We start from the raw sequence: 21,325 nt of genomic DNA, 5'->3' as shown, positions 1-21,325 counted from the left end.
GTGTTTTACGCGTCAGTGAGGTTACCAAAGCCAATTTGTTAAAGTATTCTTATGAAAAATAGAAAAAAACAGATGATAGAAACAAAATTTAAAAAAAACATTTGCTTCTACCAAGCTCAAACTTGTTTTGTTGTTTCATCTTTCTACGGTTTTTGTCATTGATTTTTTTTTAGTTTGAGTTCGATCCCTTCGTCGTGATCTTATGAGCTAGTTTAGTTCTCTTGTAGCTGGCGAAATAAATAATGATTTACAATTTAAGAAGACAACAGTGATTAATTAGCAAGAAAGTAAAAGAGACGATTTTCTCCAAAAAATTAAGCTGATCCCAATTTTCAGGTAAAAATGAAAAAGATTTTTCTCTCTTTTGCTGCGTACAGCTTTACTTGAACAACAACTTTCTGTAAGCCTCATGCGATCCATAAAAATTATTATACCATCACAAATTTGTTGCTCGCTCAAGTAAATCTAGACAGCAAAAGAGATGCGAGAGAAAATCCGTTTAACTATTTACTAGAAAATTGGGAAAAGCTTAAATTTTTGAGAAAATCGGCTCCTTTAGTGGCCAGCACACTGTCACCTTATTGGAAATTATAATTTACTTCGCCAGAAGGGAAATTTATTAACTCATAATTCGCCAATCATTGAATAGATCGACACCAAGCGAAAAAATCATTGAAAACCCGTATAATATTTTGAGAAATTCGGCTATATCTGAAATTTAACTGTTTGTCTGTCCTGATTTCATTATTGATCATCGTAGAAGGTAACCGTTGCTAAATTCCACAAACAATAAAATCAATAAACCACTTGTTAAAGCCAACAATGCAAAATGTTATTATTTTTAGCCTGTATATATACAAAGCTTAATTTCCTTAACTTCCAACCTCTCTCTATTTGACTTATCACCGCCACTTTGTAAAAAAATTTAATTATCTTCTAAACTAAATACGATTCAAACATTCCGCTATAAATTATATAAAAAAATAAAAATGTTTTGCAAAAATTTAATAAATTTTGATATTCTAAACCGACAATTTTCTTGATATTAAAAAATGTTTTGCTAAAAGTAAAAAAGGTTGAATTATTTATAAAAATAATTTTTGCCCAAGAGCAGATTGTTTGCTTCTCCATCACCCATTTTATTATGATAGAATTAATTATTTATTTGCGTGATATCGACTATTTTTGCTCATTGCAAAAAACAAAATACTATTTTACGTCATTTTTCAGGCGGGCCACTGCACGATATACTTTTGCGCAAGCTGATGAAAATTACCTGTCATAATGAGTTGGGCAACATGCTGTGTTTCTTGGTCGTGATGGAGGCTTTGCCACTTTTGCTCAGCACGCAAACCAGAGAATTCTCGTTCGACTGGCTCATGTCCCTCTGTTCCCAGACATTCTGGCCCCACTACACGCAAGAAGTAAGTAATTCACAATATTTTTCAGCGTTTTGGGCACTTTCTGATTGTGACGAGCCGCCATCAAGTGGCCAGAACACAGGAACCAACAATGCCAACAATAAAAGGAAAATTATGGCAGATAGAATATTTGAATTTAAACAAAATCTCCTCTTCTTTTTCTTTTAACTTCCTCTAATAATTAAAAAAATCCCGAAATCAATTTTTACTCAAAAATTAAAAAAAAAATCAATTATGTATAAACTAACATTTTTGTTCTTTGAAATTTCCAGGTGTTACGCTTAATTGAGAATTTGGCTCCGAAAATCCGGACGTTGACGTTGAATTCCTACACCTGTTATTCAATGAAAGTACTGCATCCGATAAAAAGAAACTTGCTGACACACATCACCAAAATGAAAAATCTGCAAAAGCTAGAGCTTAGCACCCATTCGATTTCATTTGAAAACGTGCTGCGGCTTTGCAAAAGTCTCAGATTCTTGCAATCATTCTCCGCTACAGAATTGACTTTTGAAGAGCACCAGCAGTTCAATATTGAGGCAATTAAAAAACAACTAAGCCGCTTGAAGGTGTTCAAATTCGCCATAATCGAGTCACAAAGGAAATTTTGGTACACGCTGCGGCGGATCTGCACTGAAAACCTTCCAAACCTGTTGATTCTCGTCGGTGACGTCAGAATCAGCCAATATTTCGGCGGATACAAAGACATGGGTCCGGAATGCATTTTGCGTTGTTCCAAAACTTCCAAACTGCGACACTTATGGACCAGCTCCAGGCAGCTTTTCGCCACTTCTCAGTCGCATCGCTTGTTCCCCGATGTTACACACCTATCGGTAATTAATTCTTAATAAAACAAAGCTTAAATTTAATTTCCCAAAATATCAATCGTCGAGTCAGCTCCTTATTGAAAATCATGATTTTTTTGTTCGTCAGGAGGGATTATTTTTTTCTTGTTTTGTAATTTTTAATTGAATTGTAACTGTTTCAGTTAACATGGGAAAAAAGTTGGATCCACAGTGAGCTGGAAGTGAAGTCTCTGCTCCAATTCACCAAAATCGAGTGTTTGTGTTTTCATTACGTACCCTCATCGGAGATTTTCGAGCGCTTCTTGACTATTTACGGACGCAATTTGCGCACTCTCTACCTGATGAGCTACAATGTTCCCACAGTTTTGACCTTTTCAGCCGCGAAATTGTTCATATTTTGCCCGAAACTTGAGACGTTATTCATGACGAGCCACACTGTGTTCGCGCCAGACCAGCAGCCTATTCAGTTTTTCGCCGAATTGAAGAATCTCGCCATATATTGCCACACAGAGTGAGTAATATTTTTAAATTCATATTAACTAGTTTAAACTAAGGCTGTAGCTTATTTAGGTTTTTTTAGTTACGCGAGAATCGCAAAAATAATGGATTATACAATTTTTTTCTTGAAAAAGTTGTCTAAAACCATGCTAATTTTTTTATTATTATTTGTAAATTTTTTCTCACGATTGAAAATTTTAGTGGATTTTTTAGGTATAAAATTATTTATGTTTAATTTTTAATCAAAACCAGATATATATTTCACAGGCAATCGTATTTTTGCATAATTGTAGACGTTTAAACACAGAATAGATATTCTCCTTTTGTTCTAAAATATTTAGACATTATTTCTATTGGCAAACTTCCATCAAAACGTTTTCAAATAATTCACACTCTTGCATGCCACATAAATTTGGTGGTTATGCAAGCCGAATAAATAAGCGAATTAGGTTCCGTTTCAAAATGGATTAAAAAATTGTCCATATTTATCTCCTTGAGAAAACAACATTTTTTTTTTAATTTGGCAAGCCATATTTTACAGAAAAAAAGAACAAAAATGTTGACTCAAAAAATCATTTTTGATTTGCAGGAATTAACAGTTTAAAAATATTTGACCATTTTCCGGAAAAAACGAACTCAAACACGTACAAGACCTAGTTTTAAACTCTAAAAGCCAGAAAAATGCCAGACATTTCAACAAAAAAAATTAAACTATAAAATTAATGAAAAATCATAAGCTTAATATTTTATTATAATTAATTCCATTATTACAGGGTGTCTGTGTTGAGCTTCCTGTCGGCGCCAAAACTCGAGAAGTTGTACCTGAACGGAAATTTAAGGATGATAAAAGAAGTGCAAAAATTGTCAAATTTGATCAGGGAGAAAAAGATTTTCCAGCAGCTGCAAATGCTTGAGGTGGTAAGCTGCACTTGCGGCGATTTGGGAACAACAACAACCTCGGCCGATTACGAGACAATCTTTGATTTTTTTAAGGACTGCATCGCGTTTCTCCCCAAGCTGCAAACGGTCGATTACGACTTCGAATACAATATGTCCCAGTTCGTCAGTGAAATCGAGCAAGAAGGATTTGGCGAACTCCCTCTTTCACCAAAACAGCGTTTGAGTGTTGCGCAACTCAAAATGTTTGGACAAGAGGACCTTTTTCAGTTCCTCTGTCTCCCTGGTTTGGACAAATCCAAGGTCTACAGTTGGACGTCTTTCAGTGGTAAATGAGAAAGAGGAAATGTGTTGGAAAAATATTGAATTGAAATTTATTTTAACGAAGTATAATTTAATTTGTAATGAAAATTGTTGATTTTATTTTAACTTTATGCCTTTTCTCTTCTCGACAAAATTAGGAAAGAGATTATTTCCCCACTCCAGCGGGAACCAGATTCATGCGTCGCGCAGATATGGCGTCCAGTGGAGTACGGTGCGAAAAACGGTCACGTGAAAATGCGCGAAATGAACCAAGTTTTGGTCAATATTGTGACGTATAATTTGCATTACTGTCTTTTGGATCGTAAAAACCAAACTCTTGACATTCGTACGGCAATCCAAAGAGAGTTTTTTCTTTCCCACATTCAGACGCCATCTTGGATCTGCGCAGTGGGAACCAATTTTATCGCACATCTGGCCCCCGCTGAATTTTACGAGAAATCTGATTATTTGTAGTCTCATCCATGGAAAAATAGTCAACAATTAGAAGTGCCGTAATTTTGTTTCCTTTATAAATAAAATTTCCATTTTTTTTCATTCTGTACACCAAAGAGTTGCTTTTTATTATCCACATGGTAGTTGTACACACGTTAAAGCGCTCGATCAGACTATTAATGGAGAAGGTAGATGTAGAGATCTATCTCTAACAAAATAGATAGGACCCAAAATAAAATAGTAGGTGACTCTTAAGACTATGGTATAAGTACAAACGTTGGAAGAAGAATGATTAGGATTGAGATTAACACCTATATCGTAACACACATTTTGTTCGAACGGAGGTAAAATAATAATATATTTAATATTGAGATATTTTAGCGACACAAAGAAAGGAATGTCTTCTTCCATTGCGGTGGTGACTGACCAGGGAAACTTGTTCCGTCAAAATTATCTCTCTGTCGCGTCTAACATTGAGTAATCTATTAAATCAGCAGCCCTAACAAAACTTTGGTTTTTACGGCGAACATAATTAGACTCCAACAATTCTAAGTAGCATATAGCTTATATTAATTTGATAATCACAAATTATTTAAGTAAGTTTTAATTGCTTATCTGCGTCACTCAATGGCTAAAGATAACTGCGCATGCGCGGCAGTGATAAAAGTAAAGTTTGCGCATTTTATTTGTGTGCGCATCAAGAAAAAGACTGTTTACATTTCTTTAAAATGAATCTCTTTTTATTCAACTGTTATGAGTTGTTGACAAACGATCTATTTTCGCGCGGCGGAGTCATGGTGCTTCTGATTGGCCAACGATAGCAAAAAATACCGCCGCGGACCAATCAGAACGCCTGCACTCCTCCGCCGCGGGCAAGTAGATCGCTTTTCTCGCTGACCAGGAGGAATTTGCCAGGGAGGAATAGAAACCAAATTTTTGGGGCGAATATTGCACTTCCCTAGCTTGAGTTCAAATTTCTAAACCTCCAATAGATGGCACCGCTGGTTATTTAAGATTTTATGGCACTAATCCTGCTGCGAATCCTTTTAAAAACTCAAAATAACCTCTTTTGAGTGCTGAAATAAAAAATCAGTCTAGCCAATCTCTATAGAAATATAAGCAATTTTTTATTTTTGCTTTTCAATGGCGATTGGCTGGACTTGTTTTGGTTTTTAACATGTCAAAATAAATCAATCCTGGTATCGATTGCAGCAGGAATGAGCCTTAAATCACAGATGACGTAATTTGAAACCAGGGCACAATCTGTTGGCAGTTCCGAACGCAAAAAATTGAACAAATAATATCGTGCCGCGGAAAAATGACCCATCTCTCGCCCCGCCCACTTTGTTTATCCCTCTGCATCGCGCACACGAACCAGCTGATCGGAGGGAAGTTAGTATACTAGGCGATGTCACTCAGACAGTACTACCAACTGGAGCAATTTTCATTCCGACCAGATGCAGAGGGATACAAAAAGTGGCGGGGCGAGAGATGGTCAGATGGACAATTTTCCGCGACTTTGCGCTAACTGAATATTAGAAATCAATTTGTTTGAAACCCATAAAGCATTCAGTGACAGATAAGCGACTAAGACTTCCTATTTTATAGCAGAACTCATTTATTAAGTTTTGAAAATACACGGTTCTGACTTGCGTGAGGTGTAAATAATAGTAGAATGCATTATTTACCCCTTTGCACGGTAAAAATTGAACTAACATAAACCATCATGGCTGCAAAAAATAAAATTCTTAAGCACCATCAGACAAAATAAGAATTTTCGATAGAGGTCTCAGCCGCGAGATTTCCGCCATTTTCACGGGCGGCTGGCGGCTGCCAACGTGACCAGCGCAGCGCTTGCTGGCTGAAACCTCTAATTTTCGAGAACAATTTCCAACAAAACAACAACACATGAACACAAATCCATGGCTTAGCTTTTAGACGATGGCAATGACTGGTTCACTGTCCGACGGCTGGACGGCTGGCTCTGGCGGCTCGGCTGGCTTGGGCTGGCCGAGGGCGGCTGGACAGCGGCGACGGCGCTTGTAGTCGCTGAGCGCGTGGCCTCTGACCGCCTGCGGAGTGCTGCTGCCGGGCACGACGCGCATCGTGTGCCGCGTCTTCGTCAGCACCGGACAACTGCACTCGGGCCCGTTCTGCGCCAGCTGCACGTTCAGCGAGTACAGCCGCGCCAGCTGGGTCAGCTGCTCCTGCTCGCCGCTCCGAATCGGATGCAACCTGCCATGAAACGACATTCCGTCATTTTCCTCTTTTCTTTTGGAAGAAAGTGAAAAACGGTGATTCATGGGCAGTGTGCTTTATAAAATTAAGATTTTTGGTGGAGTTAGTTAAATTTTTTAGTAGGATTGACACGAATTTCCAAATTTCCAGATGGCACCACCGAATACTTTCTTCATAAATATAATTTTAAAGCACTAGTCCGCGGCGATTTCAGACTCAACTCTGCTATTGCACATTCTTCACTCAATGTTTTCTTTTTATCAGTCCAACCATTCGCTGTAGAATCGCCAAAACAGATTTTTTTCCGCAAAATAGTTTTTCACGGTTCTACGGCGGTCGGCAAAACCGATTTCAGATTTCAGCACGTCAAAGCATATTAAGTGTGGCAAGATTAAGTCTGATATCACAGCGGAAAATTGATTTATTACGAAAGTATACGGAGGCGCAATCTGTTGGCGGCTTCGCAAACCAATGACCTATAACAACAGAACTGGTGAATTTTAAGGTAGGAAATTTTTTAACCAACATCTTTCGTTGGTTTGCGACAAATAGAGCATCTCTGAACAGCATATAATGCATAAAAAATTAGATTATTTTTACTGCTCTAAGTGTCAATTAAAAACTGAATGCACGTTGCAAAGTAATCGTTTTTATTCTTGATATACGTCTTTTGCTCTGTGATTAAAGTCGTAGATTCATATGCTAAATTCCTTGAGGCGAGTTTCGATGTAGTTAACTAGCCTGAGTTGTGTCTGACGGGGGTCTTGTAGGAACCTGGACAGTCTCTCATTGGCCGAGGACAAAATGCTGAAGCCGGGCCGGCCTTTTTCCAGTCTTCGTCTGCCCGCACGGATTTCCCGTCCACTCTACACTCACAAAATAATTTTTTACTCTTTAAATGAGTAGCAGAAATGTGTTTGCTTATAAGTCTCTGTTGTGAATTACAATTTGCTGCTTCCTATCAATTATGTAATAAAAACTTACCACTGAGTCGCGGAGAAGTCTGAAGCGGCGTTGGTAGGACTGCTCGTCCTCGGAGAAGACAGTTTCGGGCGGCTTGCAGGCTGAGGAAGGGCCTGCCGCCCCAGGTGCGTCCCTCATCCACCAGCCAGTGTCGGTGCCTGAACACTCGCCGACCCAGTCGCTTTGTTCGTCATCGGCCTCGCGGCCATCGTCGTTAGTGTAAATGCTCGGGTCGCTGTCCGAACTGCTCAGACTGCTATCGTGGTCGCTGAAATTACATTTAATTCCTTTATAGCTTCAATTTCATTTGGGTTTGAGGCAAAATTTAATAGATATCAACCTAATAACACTAAATACGTGAACACAGGGTTTTGACAAATTAAATTAAAAATTATTAACTTTTAAAAACACACAGGGTCGAAATTGGTAGGATGAATAATTCTTCCAATCGAAAAATCATGTTTTGTGACGTGCGAGTCGCAAAGTAAAGCGCACGTTGCTTTGGCTACTGCGCAAGCGTCGCCCCTCTGACGTCACAGCTCTCATTGTTAGCTGCCAATGCCAAGAACGAAGCCATGGCTGTGACGTCATAGGGGTGGGGTGACGCTTGCGCAGTAGCAACCGAAAGGTTAATGCGTTGCGCGCGCCAAAGCAACGTGCGTTTTGCTTAACGCCTCACCTTGGCACGTCACAAATTATTTTTCGGTCAAAATAATTATTCATCCTCCGTATTTCAACCCTTTGGATCTGAGGAGCAATTGAAACCCACGAAAAAGAGGTTTTGGCGGGTCTGTAAGAGGAAATTCAAAGATAATTCAGATTAAAAGAATTTCACTTACCTGTTTGCAGAGCTGTCAGGACCACAGTCCATGCTGCTGCAGTCGGTGGAGCTGTTGATGCTGAGTTTTTGGAAAGCGAGCAGCCGCCTGTTCGGGTACTCCAAGGCTTCGGCGGCCGACATGCTGCGTTCGCGGACGCTGCGCTTTCTCTTGCCGCAAAGGAGCATACTGCGAGAATTGTATTTCAGCTAAACAGAATTTATTTTGTCACGATGTGACTAACCTGGCTCCGTCGCGCGTTGGGCCCCGAGATCCATGGTGAAGGTACTTTTTGCTTTGGAGTTGTCCACAGTGGGTCACCAATGGCGGTGGCGGCGGCCGCAGACAAGACTGCCCTGCAATATCGTGAGGGTCAATGGCCATCCGCTTGAATTTGCGCTTCCTGAAACAAAATTAAGGAAAATGATGGTTAAAAATAATTTAAAAATAATTGTGAGTAAAATGCCGAGAAAATTCCTGTGATTTTTTTAGCAATTAAATATGTACTGCAAATTCTAATAAATAATTCCTCTTAAAATTTCCTAAGAGTTTATATTGAGCACAGCTGGTTAGACGGGAATAATACGTTTTTTTCTCTTCCAACAAACACGCCCTCCAAGCATATTTTCAACACATTGTTTGCTCAGCCGCAGAGGGAGAAACAGCTTCTGATTTCAGAGAGACATGGAACTAAAAATGCAGGAACAGGTAAATTGGGTAATTGACAAAACCAAAGGTTGTTGTTTAGTTCAATGATAGGAATAGAAATAACGAACAGTAATTTTTAATTAATTAGGTTTAACTTTAACTGCGACGATCTCTCAAATTTCCGGTTGGTAAAAAGATTGTACATTTAACTCGTTCACAATATCCATTGGTAATTTAATTTAAAGTTATAAAATTAAATTTGCAAGAGATGTAGAAAAATTGTTCAGTCTGTATTCAATAAAATGTCGGTAATTCGTTCCAATAATTCCTAGGATTTTTGCGCGTTCTCAAAGTGATTGTTGAATATTTAAAATATGCTTTCGTAAGAGCGTTGTATTGTTGGTGATTCACCTCATTGAGACAGAAAAACAATAATATCAGAGGATTTAGATGCTGCGAAACACTAAAAAATCCATGTTTCCAATTCAAAAACTAAACCCTGAAAAGCCTAAATTGTAAATTTTTGAGAAAAGTTGCACCCAAGTTCAATTTTATCCCTAAATGAAACTCTGATTTTATTCCACAACAACGAGTTTTACCAACAAATGGATGGGAGTCAAAATTAACATTTTATAAACTGCTTACTATTCGAAATAATGTTCAATTGTTGCTTTGTATCAATCCACTTTAATAGGGGACTCACGTTTAATAATTTTACAGGAATCAAAAAATAAGGAGGAAGACGAGATGAAATTTGACATGGCTCGAGTTCGCCTGAATCTTTTGCAGAGAAGTAGACAGAAACTAAAAGATTTTGCGATTAACACAACTGTAAATAACATACGATTTTATGTCAGTCAACCCGAATACAAATCACAATTGATCTCGCTACGTGAGTAGTTTATCAGTAGACTTTCGTTCAATTTTTACTAATTTTTTGGCAGCTGGAAATATCCGTGAGGACATTTTGATGAAACTGTCGCCAGCTAACAGTTCATTTGATTTTGGTGCGAATAAGATGCTGCAGCGGACCTTTTTGCTCAAAGAGGTAGTGCCCCTTCTGCTCAGCAAGGAGTCACGAGTTTTCAAAATGCACAGGCTGCTGTCTCAGTGCTCTCATCTATTCATCGACTTCTATGCGACAAAGGTAACCAATCTCAAGAATTCAAAGAGATTCTGATCATAAATTTAATTTCTCCGTATATAGATCGTTAGTCAGATTGCAACGTTTGCTCCGCAAATACACACCCTCGAGGTCAGTGACCCTGTTTTGTCGTATGGCTTGTGGAATGAAACAGTTTTGAATTCTGTCGTCTCCCTGCAGAAATTAAAGAAGCTATTACTAGCTTTCCATGTTATACCGTTGGAAGACGTGCTGAAGATTGCCAAATCCATAGCCTCCCTGCGGAAAATGACTGTCCAATTCGTGAACCTAACACAGCCCCTCGATCTGCCAGAAATCAAACGCAGCCTTCGGAACCTCAGTGTGTTCGAGATCATTCCGTGTGGGCCCAGGTGGATTAAAATGCAACTTCTCCGATACTGCATTGAGAATTTGCCGAATTTGGAAATTGTCGGAGGCGATATTACCAGGATGGACCAATACGACATGCTGCACTCTGGCTGCGATCTTAAATTCTCACAAACGTCCAAACTGCGACACATGTCCGTAATTTTGAATCACAGGGAAATTCCTTTCACCGATGGGGATTTGCACCTTAAGTTCCCAAATATCACTCATCTCAAGGTAATTGGTTAAACTATCGTTTCGAACAATTTGTTATTTTCCCTTTTGCAGATCAAATGGAGTGAATATTGGACTCACGACGAGCGCGAAATCAATGCCATGCTTCGTTTTTCGCAAGTTGAGTTCCTGATTTTGGACAGTGTCCCGTCAGCGAAAGTTTTGAAACAGTTTCTGACCGCATATGGGAAAAATTTGCTCACTCTGCATCTGGAAAATAACGTGGGGATCCTGCAGACGTACGGAAGCATTCTTCATTCTTGTCTAAAACTGGAAAGACTTCAATTGAGCCGATTGGAACTTAACCGAAATTTAGAGCTACTCCCAATTAGCGCAGAATTAAGAGTCTTGCAAGTGTACTTTCCAAAAACAAGGTGAGAATAATTTTGACATTTATATCAACAACTAAAAAAATGAATTAATTCTTTAGCTGTGGAAAGCTGCTGTCAAGTATTCTACCATCAGCACCCAAATTGGAAGAAGTTGACTTATGGGGGGAATTGAACGTCGAAGATTTGGCAACAGCATCGCGCCTGATTGCAGAAAGGAAGATTTTGCAGAACCTAAAGAGGTTGACCATACGTTTTAACCTCGGCAACCACTACAGTTCAAAGGAAGACAAAAATTCCTATTGCGAAGCAGTGAACGAGTTGGTAAAAAATTGCATTGCATTTCTACCAAAATTAGAAGACGTCGGTTATAATGCGCCGTTTTGGGGTCAGGAAGAAGGCGAAGAGGTTCTGCATAAAATGCTTCGTCTCTTGGATGAAAATCGAATTTTGTAAATATTTTTTTATACACGTTGTACATATTGCGCGTATAAAACGACCTGTAAAATAAAAAAAAAAGTTTTTGCACGAAATGAACCTAAGATCAAAGTGTTTTACTCAAAATTCAATGAGATATTGAATTTAAAATTTCCTAGTGTGACAAAAAATCAATAATAACATGCGATTCAAAGATTCTCCCATTATTTAGGAACTAGGAACATTGTTGGTTTTTTTAGTGTATTGTTTGTGTAATTTAGAAACACTAACAATGTGCAATAATCAAATCAGGGCCAAGAAACAATTGAATAGCAGATTTTGCCTAATTTATCAAAAAATCATATACGGTTTGAAAATGATTTCAATTTCTCTTGTGGCGGACAATCCAAATTTCCAATTTTCTGTAGTGCTTTAATAGAAACTTGATACCAAATTTACTATATCAAAAAATACTCGTTCAAAACAAATGCAAAATAGAAAAAAGCGCCCGCTGCGGCATAATTTTAATGCTAGTTCAACTACAAGTTGTGTGGAATGCAGAAAATTTGCCTCGCACAGTAAGCAGTCGAACGAACAGTCAAAAGATTATCAAAGGTGACACATTCCAATTAGTCGCTTTAGCCTTTAACGGCTGCAAACTATAAAATTTCAACAATTTCGGTGAAATATTATCGCCGAGTGTCAAAGATTTTCTAGCAAGAATTCTAAAAATAGGAATTGTTTAAATTCTCTTCCAAGTTCAGTCTTTCTTTGCTGATATAACCATTATATTCGTGTCACAAGCAGTGCGGAGAGGTTGAATTGCCGAGAATAATGCGATTTGAAGTTAAAACGCTGAAGGAACTGACATGCAGATGCATAGTCAAAAATATTGCCTTATTCGCATGCACCGAAGATGTGTCGCTGCTGCAAGGACTTGGTGAGTTCAATAATCTATCCAAGTTACTCCAACGAGAAATTCAATATTTTTTTTTAAGAACGCGTGTAAAATTTCTAATTTTGGTTTGGCTAAATTTTGTCTCGTTTTAAAGTCCAGCAGTTTAGATAATACTCCGGTTCATTTAACTATTTAAACTTTTCCAGCTTGGACTTTACGCAACCTAGTAATAGACACGCTGGTAGAATTGAAGTGTATCAACGCGAATGGCGACTTCCCGCAGTTCATGGTGCTGCTAAAAGCATTATGGGAACTGCTGAATGCTAACACGTCAATGTTTCGATTTGGATGGCTAATGTCCCACTGTCCACTAGCGCGCAGACAGGAAGGATACTGTAAGGTAAGACAAACACAATGGGACAACCTAGAAAACGATAGTTTTTTAGATTTTTAATCGATTTAAAATTTTCCTGTATTTTTATAACACGAATTAATTGAGTTAATACACCCTTAGTGTTTGAAGCCGCCAACAGATGACGCCACCGTATGAATTCGTAATACATTTAATTTTAATGCACTTCCGGTGCGATTTTAGACTCAATCCTGCGTCTGTGCATTTTTTACTTAATATTTTTTCTTTTGACGTGCTGAAAACCAAAATCGGTCAATCCAATCAGAAGAATGTAAGAGGCTGGGTGATATGTATTTTGACCTAGAACTTGAGCGCTCGACGTTGTGTGATATATTGTGCATGGATTTTAGCCAGTAAAGCCCTGAGCATTGTGTGCAGCAGAATGAGAGACACGCAGGAGAGCGATAAAGGTGAACTGCGGGAGCGCACTCTTGTCAGTTTGGGGAGAAACTGCTACAAAATAAAACCCAGCAAGGTTGGGAGGAACCGAGCTCGCTGCAGGATAGTCCATGAAGATGTATAAAACTTGCTGTTGTTTGAGAGAGTCCGAGTGACGGGCAGTAGAGATGGGTGAGGAGAAACTCTCGTCGTCGAGCACGGCAGAGATTAAATTTGGATAAACGTGCGAACGACAATGACCATGACTGTGACAAATTGAGTTTCATGGCCATGGAGAAGAGGATTCAAAACCTTACAAACTTTTGTGTTTTGTGTTTCAATACGTGATATGTTACAATAGTATATCTGGTTTAGAGAGGAGGAAGATTCTCACAGAAATTTACTGGATAAAGTATTTGAGGGTCCTTCCAAACAAAACTTTATTTGTGTCTCACAACTTTGCGTCGCGAGGACAAGAAAAAACTTTATGCTGTCTTTTGAACATAAAACATTGTCCAACGATTCAATGCATCATATTCAGCTCTCCCAAGCTGAGCGCGCTCCCGCAGTTCACCTTTATCGCTCTCCTGCACTTAACCTGCTGCACACAATGCTCAGGGCTCATGCACAATATATCACACAACGTCGAGCGCTCAGGTTCTAGGTCAAAATACATATCACCCAGCCAAGGGATAAAACCGCTCTCAGGAGCTAGGTTTTATCTTACCTTCTTCTCCAATCGTGAAAAACTATTTTTCTAAGTAAAAAAATCATTTCCGACGATTCTACAGTGAATGGCTGGATTGATTTTGGTTTTCAGCACGTCAAAAGAAAGCATTTTAAGTGAAGAATTGACAGTGGCAGGATAGAGTCTGAAATCGCAACGGAAGTAACTAAAATTAAATTTATTACGAAAGTGTACGGTGGTGCCATCTGTTTCAGGCTTCAAACAAGGGCTTAACAACTGGTGTACTAGCTTGTTTTTGGATATTTTAAGCCTAGCATTTATCAGTTTCGGGTATTCCGCCGCAACGCTTTAGTTTTTAAAAATTTTAAATGTTTTGCAATGATCAAGGTGCTGTATATCTTAGCGAGGCGTGCCCCGAACGTCAGAGTACTCATCATCGATGCCAGGAATGCGTATCTGACACGAAGAGATCGGTTCCCTGAAGATATAGTAGAAGAAATACTGCACTTGAAATATTTGGAGAGGCTCGAAATACACAGCCTTGTTGTGAGTTACATCGAAGTCACGACTTTTGGATATCAACTCTCATTTTTGGAATTCTTACGGGTTGACAACATCGACTTTGAGAATGCCGAGCTTTCGAGATCCTACATTCAAGACAAATTATCGCACTTAAAAATCTTCCGATTCAACTCGTTCAAGAGACGTCACGTGGAAAAAAGGAACAAGCTCATACGTCTTTGCATCAAACACATTCCCACTCTCCGAGTGGTTGGAGACGTCGTTGACAGTTTTGGCTCGTTCGAGGGATACAATGACAGGCTTCCTGCGGTACCATTACTAAATATTGGAGCGTACGAGCTGCAACACATGTGCACGAGCTCAAGCCAGATTTTTTTCACTTCACTTGCGTACCTTCTCTTTCCTCGCGTCACTCATCTCAAGGTAACAAGTAAATTTACCAAATTAATTTTACTATTTTTCTGTAAACAATTATTTGAGGAAACTTAAATTCTTAAATGCTAGAATGCGCAGTTTTAGGGGAAAACTGATAAAACAAGAAATGTCAAGTCAATGGTTGTTCTTAGTTGACCAGTTGTATAAACCCTTGGTTTTCGAAGCCGCCAACAGATGGCACCCTTGCGTAATAAATTTAATTTTAAGGCACTTCCGCTGCGATTTCAGACTCAATCCTGCCAATGAGCATTCTTCACTTAATATGCTTTCTTTTTACATTCTGAAAACCAAAATCGGTTAAGTCAACCGCCGTATAATCATGAAAAAATAATTTTTGAAATTTATAATTTTTTCCAACGTTTCCACGGCGAGTGGCTGGACCGATTTGGAATTTTATCACGTCAAAAGAAAGCATATTAAGTGAAGAATGCACAGTGGCAGGATTGAGTCTGAAATTGCACCGAAAGTTCTTTAAAATTAAATTTATTACTAAAGAACACGGTGGCGCCATCTGTTGGCGGCTTCAAACAACTAGTAAATTCTGGATTTCCGCTTTAACAAGACAACTTTTCGTAGAAAAACACAAATAATATTTTCAAACTAATCCAACAAATTGTATTCCTTACAGATTAAATGGATAAGTGATAATGAGGAAAGCTGGAGAAGTCTGCTCGACTTCCGTAACATTAGGTGTCTAAGCCTCGAGGCCGCGTCGTTTGCCAACATCCTAGACCAATTCTTGGATGAGTACGGGTCCAACTTGAAGTCCTTGCATTTGACCGGCAAAGGATCAACTCCCCCGGTAATATCTTTCGGGCAGATTTTTACTCCATGTACAGAACTGGAGACACTGACACTGAGCCGTGTGATCATGCGAGACGCTCGACAGACAATCCTCTCTTCCCCTCAGATGACGGAAATGGATTTATGGAACCAACAAGGGTAATGGATTCCGCATTTTCATGCCATAATTTTATATGTATTTTATTTAGCGATGGAATGACTCTGTCCAATATTTTGTCGCCACCCAACCTCGAAGTGGTCACCCTGCGAGGAAGTTACAGCCACCAGGACCTGAATGAACTGTCTCAATCGGTCAGGACAAACCCTGAACTGCTGAGGGAGCTGCACACCTTGATCATTCATTGCGAAATTAGGCAGCCCGGTGTATCAGATATCAACTATTTCCGTGCCATCAGCGAACTGCTTCTAGAATGCTCCGAACACCTGCCCAAGTTAGCCAACGTTCACGTCATGTCCTCTTCCTTAGTTAGGAAAATTATCAACATGCTGGTGACGCGGAATGGGACTTCTATTTGTCCACTGGGCTACCGCAAGTATGAAGGACAAATAGCGAGGTTGCTCAACGCTGACCATCTTTTACGAACGGTACAGTTTTATCAAAATATTATAATGTAGAATTGTGTTTTCGCAATCCTTCTTCTCAAATACATAATAAATAAATGATGCATGATCTATTCAAAACGATTGTTTTGTTCTTGGATTTTCCGTTGCTTTTTCTTAGACCCTCAAATTTTAACACTGGTTATTAATTTAAAAAATACTCGTTTAATTTATTTAAAGCTGAATTCAATCAATCCTCTTTGATGTCTCAGTTAAATTTCTGTCTTTTGGCTGACCAATTTAAGGAGGAACTTAAATTTAATATCATTCACAGCACAAATAATTATTAGCTGATGTTCCACGGACAGATTTTTTTCATACTCAACTAACAGCCCTAAAAATACTGCTAGAATTTTAAGTTCAATAATTCCGGTTGAATGTAGACCAAAATTTTCGGCTCTTCTGGTTGAAAATTACGCTTTAAAGCGATGAAATTTCACCTTGTCCCAATGTCAAAGAGCATGCACAAATAAATAGGAAGAATTAATCCTCTACCTTCGCGTTGTCGGTCTGATTGGCGAGAAGTTCTCGTTGACAGAATCGGACTCGATGCAGTTGACATGTCTGCTTGGCCCGCCGGCCATGCGGCGCGTTTTCAGGGCAATTGCTGGACGGTGGAACGTAGTGGCTCTTTGGCTTGTCTGGGGCGGCGGACTGCCCTCATCGGAATCACTCTGAAATATAAATACAAGGATTGACTTCTTGTTGTTTTCCAAAACAATATATTTTTTAGAGGAGATAAAGGTTCAAAACAATAATATTTTTGTGGACAAAAACAAAAATCCTGTATAATTTTTTTACCTCCTAATGAGCAGTGGGAGATAAAAATTATGTACTCCCAAGAATTAACAATTTTAAGAAGCAGCGGCGGTCGCTCCAGTGGCGCCCCCATTTTGATCAGTATTGATGCTATCTTAAATTTAATTACCTGATGAAAGCTGGACACGCCCTTGGAGCGAAAGGTTTCCTCCAAGCTGCTGCTGGACTGTTCGCTCTGCTCCCCGTATACCAAGGCTGTCGTCACAAATCATAAATTATTTCAAACAGCACAGGATAAATAATAAATTCACACTTACGGAGGTTTCCCGTGGATCTGGCACGGCGTCTGCCCATGTTCCTCTGCCTGCGGGTCACGGAGGATTCCTCGAGGGCGGTCGACAGGTCATGCACCATACCGTCCATTCTCTGGTTGAGCTCGCCCAGAGCCTTAGTCACATATTTCACACCAGGGGAAACTGAGTCGCAGTTCAGGATTTCGGGCAAGTGCGGAAACTCGATCGAATGCCGACAGTCGGTCGTCTGTCGAACGGGCTCGGCAGACGAGTGTCACAAACGCGAAACAAAGATTATCCTGGTGCCAGCAGCTGCTGCGGAGTTCTTATTATAAACAATGGCGATGGCGATGGAGAGAGCTCCAGTGAGAGCAAGGCTGCAGCACGCTTTAAAAACAAAACAAACTCGCGAGTCTCATAAGCCACAAAAAAGTACGCATTCGCAAGGTGTAATGTAATGGCTACCACCCTTACCACATTTTTTTTATTATAAATGCTTCGAAATCTTGGATAAGAAGAGACCTTAAATTGTTTTCAGCAAATTTTATTTAAAATATAATTAAAAAATAAAAACCCTACTCAGGGAGAGGCCAACACGAAAATATTTAAAAATTCTTGAGATCGACAATTATGTTGGCAACCCTGCTTCTTGTTTGTTGTCATTTTTATTCGCCTGCACTGCACAGCTGCGCCCAGTTCTCTTAATTCCAGCTCTCGCCAATACATAATTCTTTCCTAGACAGCAGAGCTACAAAAAACATTTTCAGTGACGAATTTAATCCAACGAGAGATGCACCGGCTGCAAAACAGGGAGAATGTCAGTCTGTTCGCAGACGTCACTCGGCAGGAAATCATCAACCAGAGTTTGCAGGTGCAAGCCCTGATTCAGGTTTGGCCTAATTTTACACTTGAGTGCCTCGACGTAACGTGTCCTATTTTGCAGGAGCTGCAGTCATGCGCCGGCCCTCAGGAGACGCTGGACGCCATCAGCTTGGAGGTGCGGACGAGAATAGCCGCCCTTCGAAAGCACATTCAGGAGCTGGAAGGGCTGGCCGACGAGCTGGACGTCGAGAAGGACCGACTGCAGCTCTTGGAGGAGAGTAAAAGCCATCGGCAGATGCTCACTAGGTTTGATTAAGTGATTTTAGAATGTGGGGATATATAAATATCAAATTCTACAGCTCGCAGACGGCCTTCAGAAATGCTACCGTGGCGTGCCAGCATGTTATAGACAAAACCAACCAAGAGCAGCTGTTTTCAAGTGATAAGGAGCCAATGAGCGCCAGGAAAAGGTGATTTATTGGCCCAATTATTTAATTAAACCGTCCAAACCTGCTTATCAAAGTCTAAAATTGATCTGGAACTTATTTCAAAACCTTAAATTTGCTCTAAATTATTTAATTTTATTCGTTCATAAATCCAATATTTTCGGTAAATACCTGTAAATTAACATGATAATTAATGCCTAAATTTTATATTTAGAATTTTTCAAAATTTTTAGACTGAATAAGGATAAGCAGAGCATGGCGAACGCGTCGGCCAACGTCACGGACCACCTCCTCTCCATCAGCAGACACCTGGCTGAGACGAACCAAAGAAGTGCAGACACTCTCGAGAATTTAGGTAGTATTTCCAATCTTTTTACCATTTACAGAGTGTGATATTTTCTAAAATTTTGCAGCAAATTCGTCTTACACCCTGCACTCGACGCAGGAGGAGTTTAAAAGCATGGGCGGCGTTATCAACCAGTCGGGAAAACTGCTGGCCAAGTACGGACGCCGCGAGTTGACGGACAAAGTGATCGTTTTCTTTGCGTTCGCCTTTTTCATGGCCTGTGTTTTGTACATAATCAAAAAACGGTTGTTTTAAAATAATTGTTACTGCGCCTCTGTGAGATTTTATACAAGAAAACAATACATTGCATTTGATGCTTCAGTTCAAATTACAAATTAATCGTTTCTTTTTTTTACAAGAAATCGTCGTCAAGGTCGGAAGGGACAAACAGCTTCCTCTTTTTCACCGGTGCCCTCTGCTCAGGCGGAGGAGCTTGTTCTGCCTCAGGTGGCGTGCCGTTGACGAAGTCTAGCTGGGGCCGACCCATCGGTTTCGCCCTTCGAGCGACAGGGGCTCTCGTGAATGGATTGGTGTTGGCAGACTTCTCCGCCTCTTTGATTTTCTGTAAAAAATAGATGGGTATTATATGGTTACAAGTCGTCGTGGTCCCGGCAAAATTGCGCAACGTTCAACAAACACCTAAATTTTCATTGTCAAATTGATTGTTGACCTTTTCTTGCAACAAGGAAATTCGCGTTTGGTTAATGAAAGTTACGCAATTTTCCCGGGACCAGGATGAAGTATTATGTTATTTTTTAAAGAGGCAGTAAATTAAAAAAAGAACATTTGTCACTCTGTGAATTTCTTATCAGTTAGTCAGTTAATTTGTAACAAATCCTTTAAAAAGAAGATGAATTTTTGTTTCTTGCTCCTAATTTTAAAACAAAACAAATTAAATTGCAAAGCAAGGAGCTCTTCATATGACTTTTGGTACCAGGGATTTTAGTATTTTTTGCCGGTTTCAGGCACATAAAAAATATTCTAGTTTTTTTTAATACCAAAAACCCAGTCGAAGGAAATACCTTTTGGAAGTTCAAAGCATCAGTTCTGAGCTTCTCCTGCAGCTCTCGGCAGTGGTCTCTGGTCGAGTTGAGCTCGGCCTGCAGATCGTTGATCTTTTCTTGGTGCTGTCCAAATATAAACCTTTTAATTATCAGTTAAATTAATTTAAAAGCGCACATCATAAACCATCTGGCGCAAATCCTCCTTTCTAGCCAGATCCGCATTGCGCAGTTTGGTCTGGTACTCGGATGTGGTCTTCCTCAGTTGCTCCTGCGTGTGGCTCAGTTGCTCTTTGAGGTGCTCAGCTGCGAGATTTTCAACATTATTTCTTTTATAAATTAAAATTAAATCGAAATAATTACCCTGTGCCTCTGATGCCAAAAGCTGCTTGTTCGCCTGGTTGGCGATTTCGGTGCAAGTCTTCTGCATCACCCTTTTGTTCTCCTCTCGCTCATTTTCCAGCTTCTAATAATGATTTTACATAGAAAAAATAAATATTTAGAACTTTTGGGAAATTTAGCCAATGTTGTGGCTGTGTTAAAAATTTATTTCATGCTTTAATCCGTTTTCCATTTGGAGGAATTCAAGAAACCCAAAATTTAGAAAAGACTGGATGAGATATGTTGAAAAAGTGCATTTTTTCCTCTCCACAATATATTAAAAAATTATTTTTAAGAATTTAATTATTTGAGAAAGATTGTAGCCAGAAGCCTTTTTATTAAAATATCGACTGTTTTGCTTGATTCAGATTTAAAAACACACCCTTCGGTCTTAAAAATTCATAAAAAAAATCCTACCTTTTTTAAATCCTTGATCAGCTTTTCACTCTCTCTGACTTTTTCATTCAACTTGACATTCATGGCTGCATAAAAAATTATCAGTACACATAACCAATCCTTTAATGCATATTAATTCTTTCACCTTTGATATTAATTGTGGTTTGGAGAGACATTTGCAGCTTTTCGAAGTCTCCGGTCAACTTGAGGACCGTGTCCCGTTGCGCCCGTTCAGTTTCCAGAGCCTCCGCAGTGGTTTTCTCCGCCTCCTCCTTGGCTTTCTGCAGGTCTTGCAGCTCCTTCTCCATCGAGGCAATGCGCTACAGAAGTGCATCTACATAAACACTGAAAAATTCTCTGCAGAACTACCTTCTTCCAGGCGTCCATGGCCAACAGTCCGTTCCGGATGTCCTCGAAAAACACCGTCAAGTTGGCCTCGCGAGGTTCCTCAAACCAGCGGTCCATCATCTTGCCTGAATTTTGCGAATTTTGAATGTTTTCCGCCGTTTATGTTGCACTTTTGTGCGTAATGCATGCAGCATGCACGAGTGCTGCTGTGAATTCACGGATATTGGCGGGAAATCGCGCGCTCCTCTCTGATTGGCGGAG

The 21,325-nt window shown here is 39.6% G+C and overlaps 5 protein-coding genes across 5 annotated transcripts; 3 read left to right on the top strand and 2 right to left on the bottom strand.

Moving 5' to 3' along the window:
• Nucleotides 1-1,076: 1,076 nt before the first annotated feature.
• Nucleotides 1,077-3,958, top strand: LOC135937434 (uncharacterized). Its single transcript, XM_065480585.1, has 4 exons — nucleotides 1,077-1,424; nucleotides 1,694-2,254; nucleotides 2,410-2,738; nucleotides 3,499-3,958. Exons 1-4 carry the CDS (start codon nucleotides 1,266-1,268, stop codon nucleotides 3,956-3,958), a joined length of 1,509 nt encoding a protein of 502 aa, XP_065336657.1. The 5' UTR covers nucleotides 1,077-1,265.
• Nucleotides 3,959-4,470: 512 nt separating this feature from the next.
• On the bottom strand, nucleotides 4,471-17,688 carry LOC135935392 (G patch domain-containing protein 2-like). Its single transcript, XM_065477672.1, has 8 exons — nucleotides 17,349-17,688; nucleotides 17,201-17,286; nucleotides 16,768-16,946; nucleotides 8,642-8,800; nucleotides 8,419-8,586; nucleotides 7,601-7,847; nucleotides 7,358-7,482; nucleotides 4,471-6,613 (listed from the first exon to the last, which is right to left on the bottom strand). Exons 1-8 carry the CDS (start codon nucleotides 17,452-17,454, stop codon nucleotides 6,313-6,315), a joined length of 1,371 nt encoding a protein of 456 aa, XP_065333744.1. The 5' UTR covers nucleotides 17,455-17,688; the 3' UTR covers nucleotides 4,471-6,312.
• Nucleotides 10,232-11,574, top strand: LOC135935755 (uncharacterized). The gene is made up of 3 exons (XM_065478305.1): nucleotides 10,232-10,792; nucleotides 10,844-11,163; nucleotides 11,220-11,574. Exons 1-3 carry the CDS (start codon nucleotides 10,457-10,459, stop codon nucleotides 11,572-11,574), a joined length of 1,011 nt encoding a protein of 336 aa, XP_065334377.1. The 5' UTR covers nucleotides 10,232-10,456.
• A 328-nt stretch (nucleotides 17,689-18,016) lies between the features above and the next one.
• Nucleotides 18,017-19,273, top strand: Sec20 (vesicle transport protein Sec20). The gene is made up of 5 exons (XM_065477679.1): nucleotides 18,017-18,213; nucleotides 18,268-18,452; nucleotides 18,506-18,616; nucleotides 18,826-18,947; nucleotides 19,006-19,273. Exons 1-5 carry the CDS (start codon nucleotides 18,115-18,117, stop codon nucleotides 19,191-19,193), a joined length of 705 nt encoding a protein of 234 aa, XP_065333751.1. The 5' UTR covers nucleotides 18,017-18,114; the 3' UTR covers nucleotides 19,194-19,273.
• Nucleotides 19,274-19,290: 17 nt separating this feature from the next.
• On the bottom strand, nucleotides 19,291-21,278 carry LOC135935397 (protein CASP-like). The gene is made up of 7 exons (XM_065477678.1): nucleotides 21,086-21,278; nucleotides 20,862-21,036; nucleotides 20,738-20,802; nucleotides 20,303-20,405; nucleotides 20,118-20,245; nucleotides 19,961-20,065; nucleotides 19,291-19,500 (listed from the first exon to the last, which is right to left on the bottom strand). Exons 1-7 carry the CDS (start codon nucleotides 21,182-21,184, stop codon nucleotides 19,291-19,293), a joined length of 885 nt encoding a protein of 294 aa, XP_065333750.1. The 5' UTR covers nucleotides 21,185-21,278.
• Nucleotides 21,279-21,325: the final 47 nt, after the last annotated feature.

This window comes from Cloeon dipterum, chromosome 2 (assembly GCF_949628265.1).
Source record: "Cloeon dipterum chromosome 2, ieCloDipt1.1, whole genome shotgun sequence".
Classification (NCBI taxonomy): Eukaryota; Metazoa; Arthropoda; class Insecta; order Ephemeroptera; family Baetidae; genus Cloeon; species Cloeon dipterum.
This window is presented reverse-complemented; position numbering and strand designations above follow the sequence as displayed.

Excerpts from the sequence above, each read along its gene's own strand:
- Sec20 (XM_065477679.1), top strand. The coding sequence starts at position 18,115 with ATGCACCGGCTGCAAAACAGGGAGAATGTCAGTCTGTTCGCAGACGTC. Across the intron at positions 18,617-18,825 it reads CCAATGAGCGCCAGGAAAAG|ACTGAATAAGGATAAGCAGA; the intron begins GTGATTTATTGG and ends CAAAATTTTTAG. Across the intron at positions 18,948-19,005 it reads AGACACTCTCGAGAATTTAG|CAAATTCGTCTTACACCCTG; the intron begins GTAGTATTTCCA and ends AAAATTTTGCAG.
- LOC135937434 (XM_065480585.1), top strand. The coding sequence starts at position 1,266 with ATGAAAATTACCTGTCATAATGAGTTGGGCAACATGCTGTGTTTCTTG. Across the intron at positions 1,425-1,693 it reads GGCCCCACTACACGCAAGAA|GTGTTACGCTTAATTGAGAA; the intron begins GTAAGTAATTCA and ends TGAAATTTCCAG. Across the intron at positions 2,255-2,409 it reads CCGATGTTACACACCTATCG|TTAACATGGGAAAAAAGTTG; the intron begins GTAATTAATTCT and ends TAACTGTTTCAG.
- LOC135935392 (XM_065477672.1), bottom strand. The coding sequence starts at position 17,454 with ATGGACGGTATGGTGCATGACCTGTCGACCGCCCTCGAGGAATCCTCC. Across the intron at positions 8,801-16,767 it reads ATCAGACCGACAACGCGAAG|GAAGCGCAAATTCAAGCGGA; the intron begins GTAGAGGATTAA and ends ATTTTGTTTCAG. Across the intron at positions 7,848-8,418 it reads CCTGACAGCTCTGCAAACAG|CGACCACGATAGCAGTCTGA; the intron begins GTAAGTGAAATT and ends ATGTAATTTCAG.
- LOC135935397 (XM_065477678.1), bottom strand. The coding sequence starts at position 21,184 with ATGATGGACCGCTGGTTTGAGGAACCTCGCGAGGCCAACTTGACGGTG. Across the intron at positions 20,246-20,302 it reads TTTGGCATCAGAGGCACAGG|CTGAGCACCTCAAAGAGCAA; the intron begins GTAATTATTTCG and ends AAAATCTCGCAG. Across the intron at positions 19,501-19,960 it reads ATGCTTTGAACTTCCAAAAG|AAAATCAAAGAGGCGGAGAA; the intron begins GTATTTCCTTCG and ends TATTTTTTACAG.
- LOC135935755 (XM_065478305.1), top strand. The coding sequence starts at position 10,457 with ATGACTGTCCAATTCGTGAACCTAACACAGCCCCTCGATCTGCCAGAA. Across the intron at positions 10,793-10,843 it reads CAAATATCACTCATCTCAAG|ATCAAATGGAGTGAATATTG; the intron begins GTAATTGGTTAA and ends TCCCTTTTGCAG. Across the intron at positions 11,164-11,219 it reads GTGTACTTTCCAAAAACAAG|CTGTGGAAAGCTGCTGTCAA; the intron begins GTGAGAATAATT and ends TTAATTCTTTAG.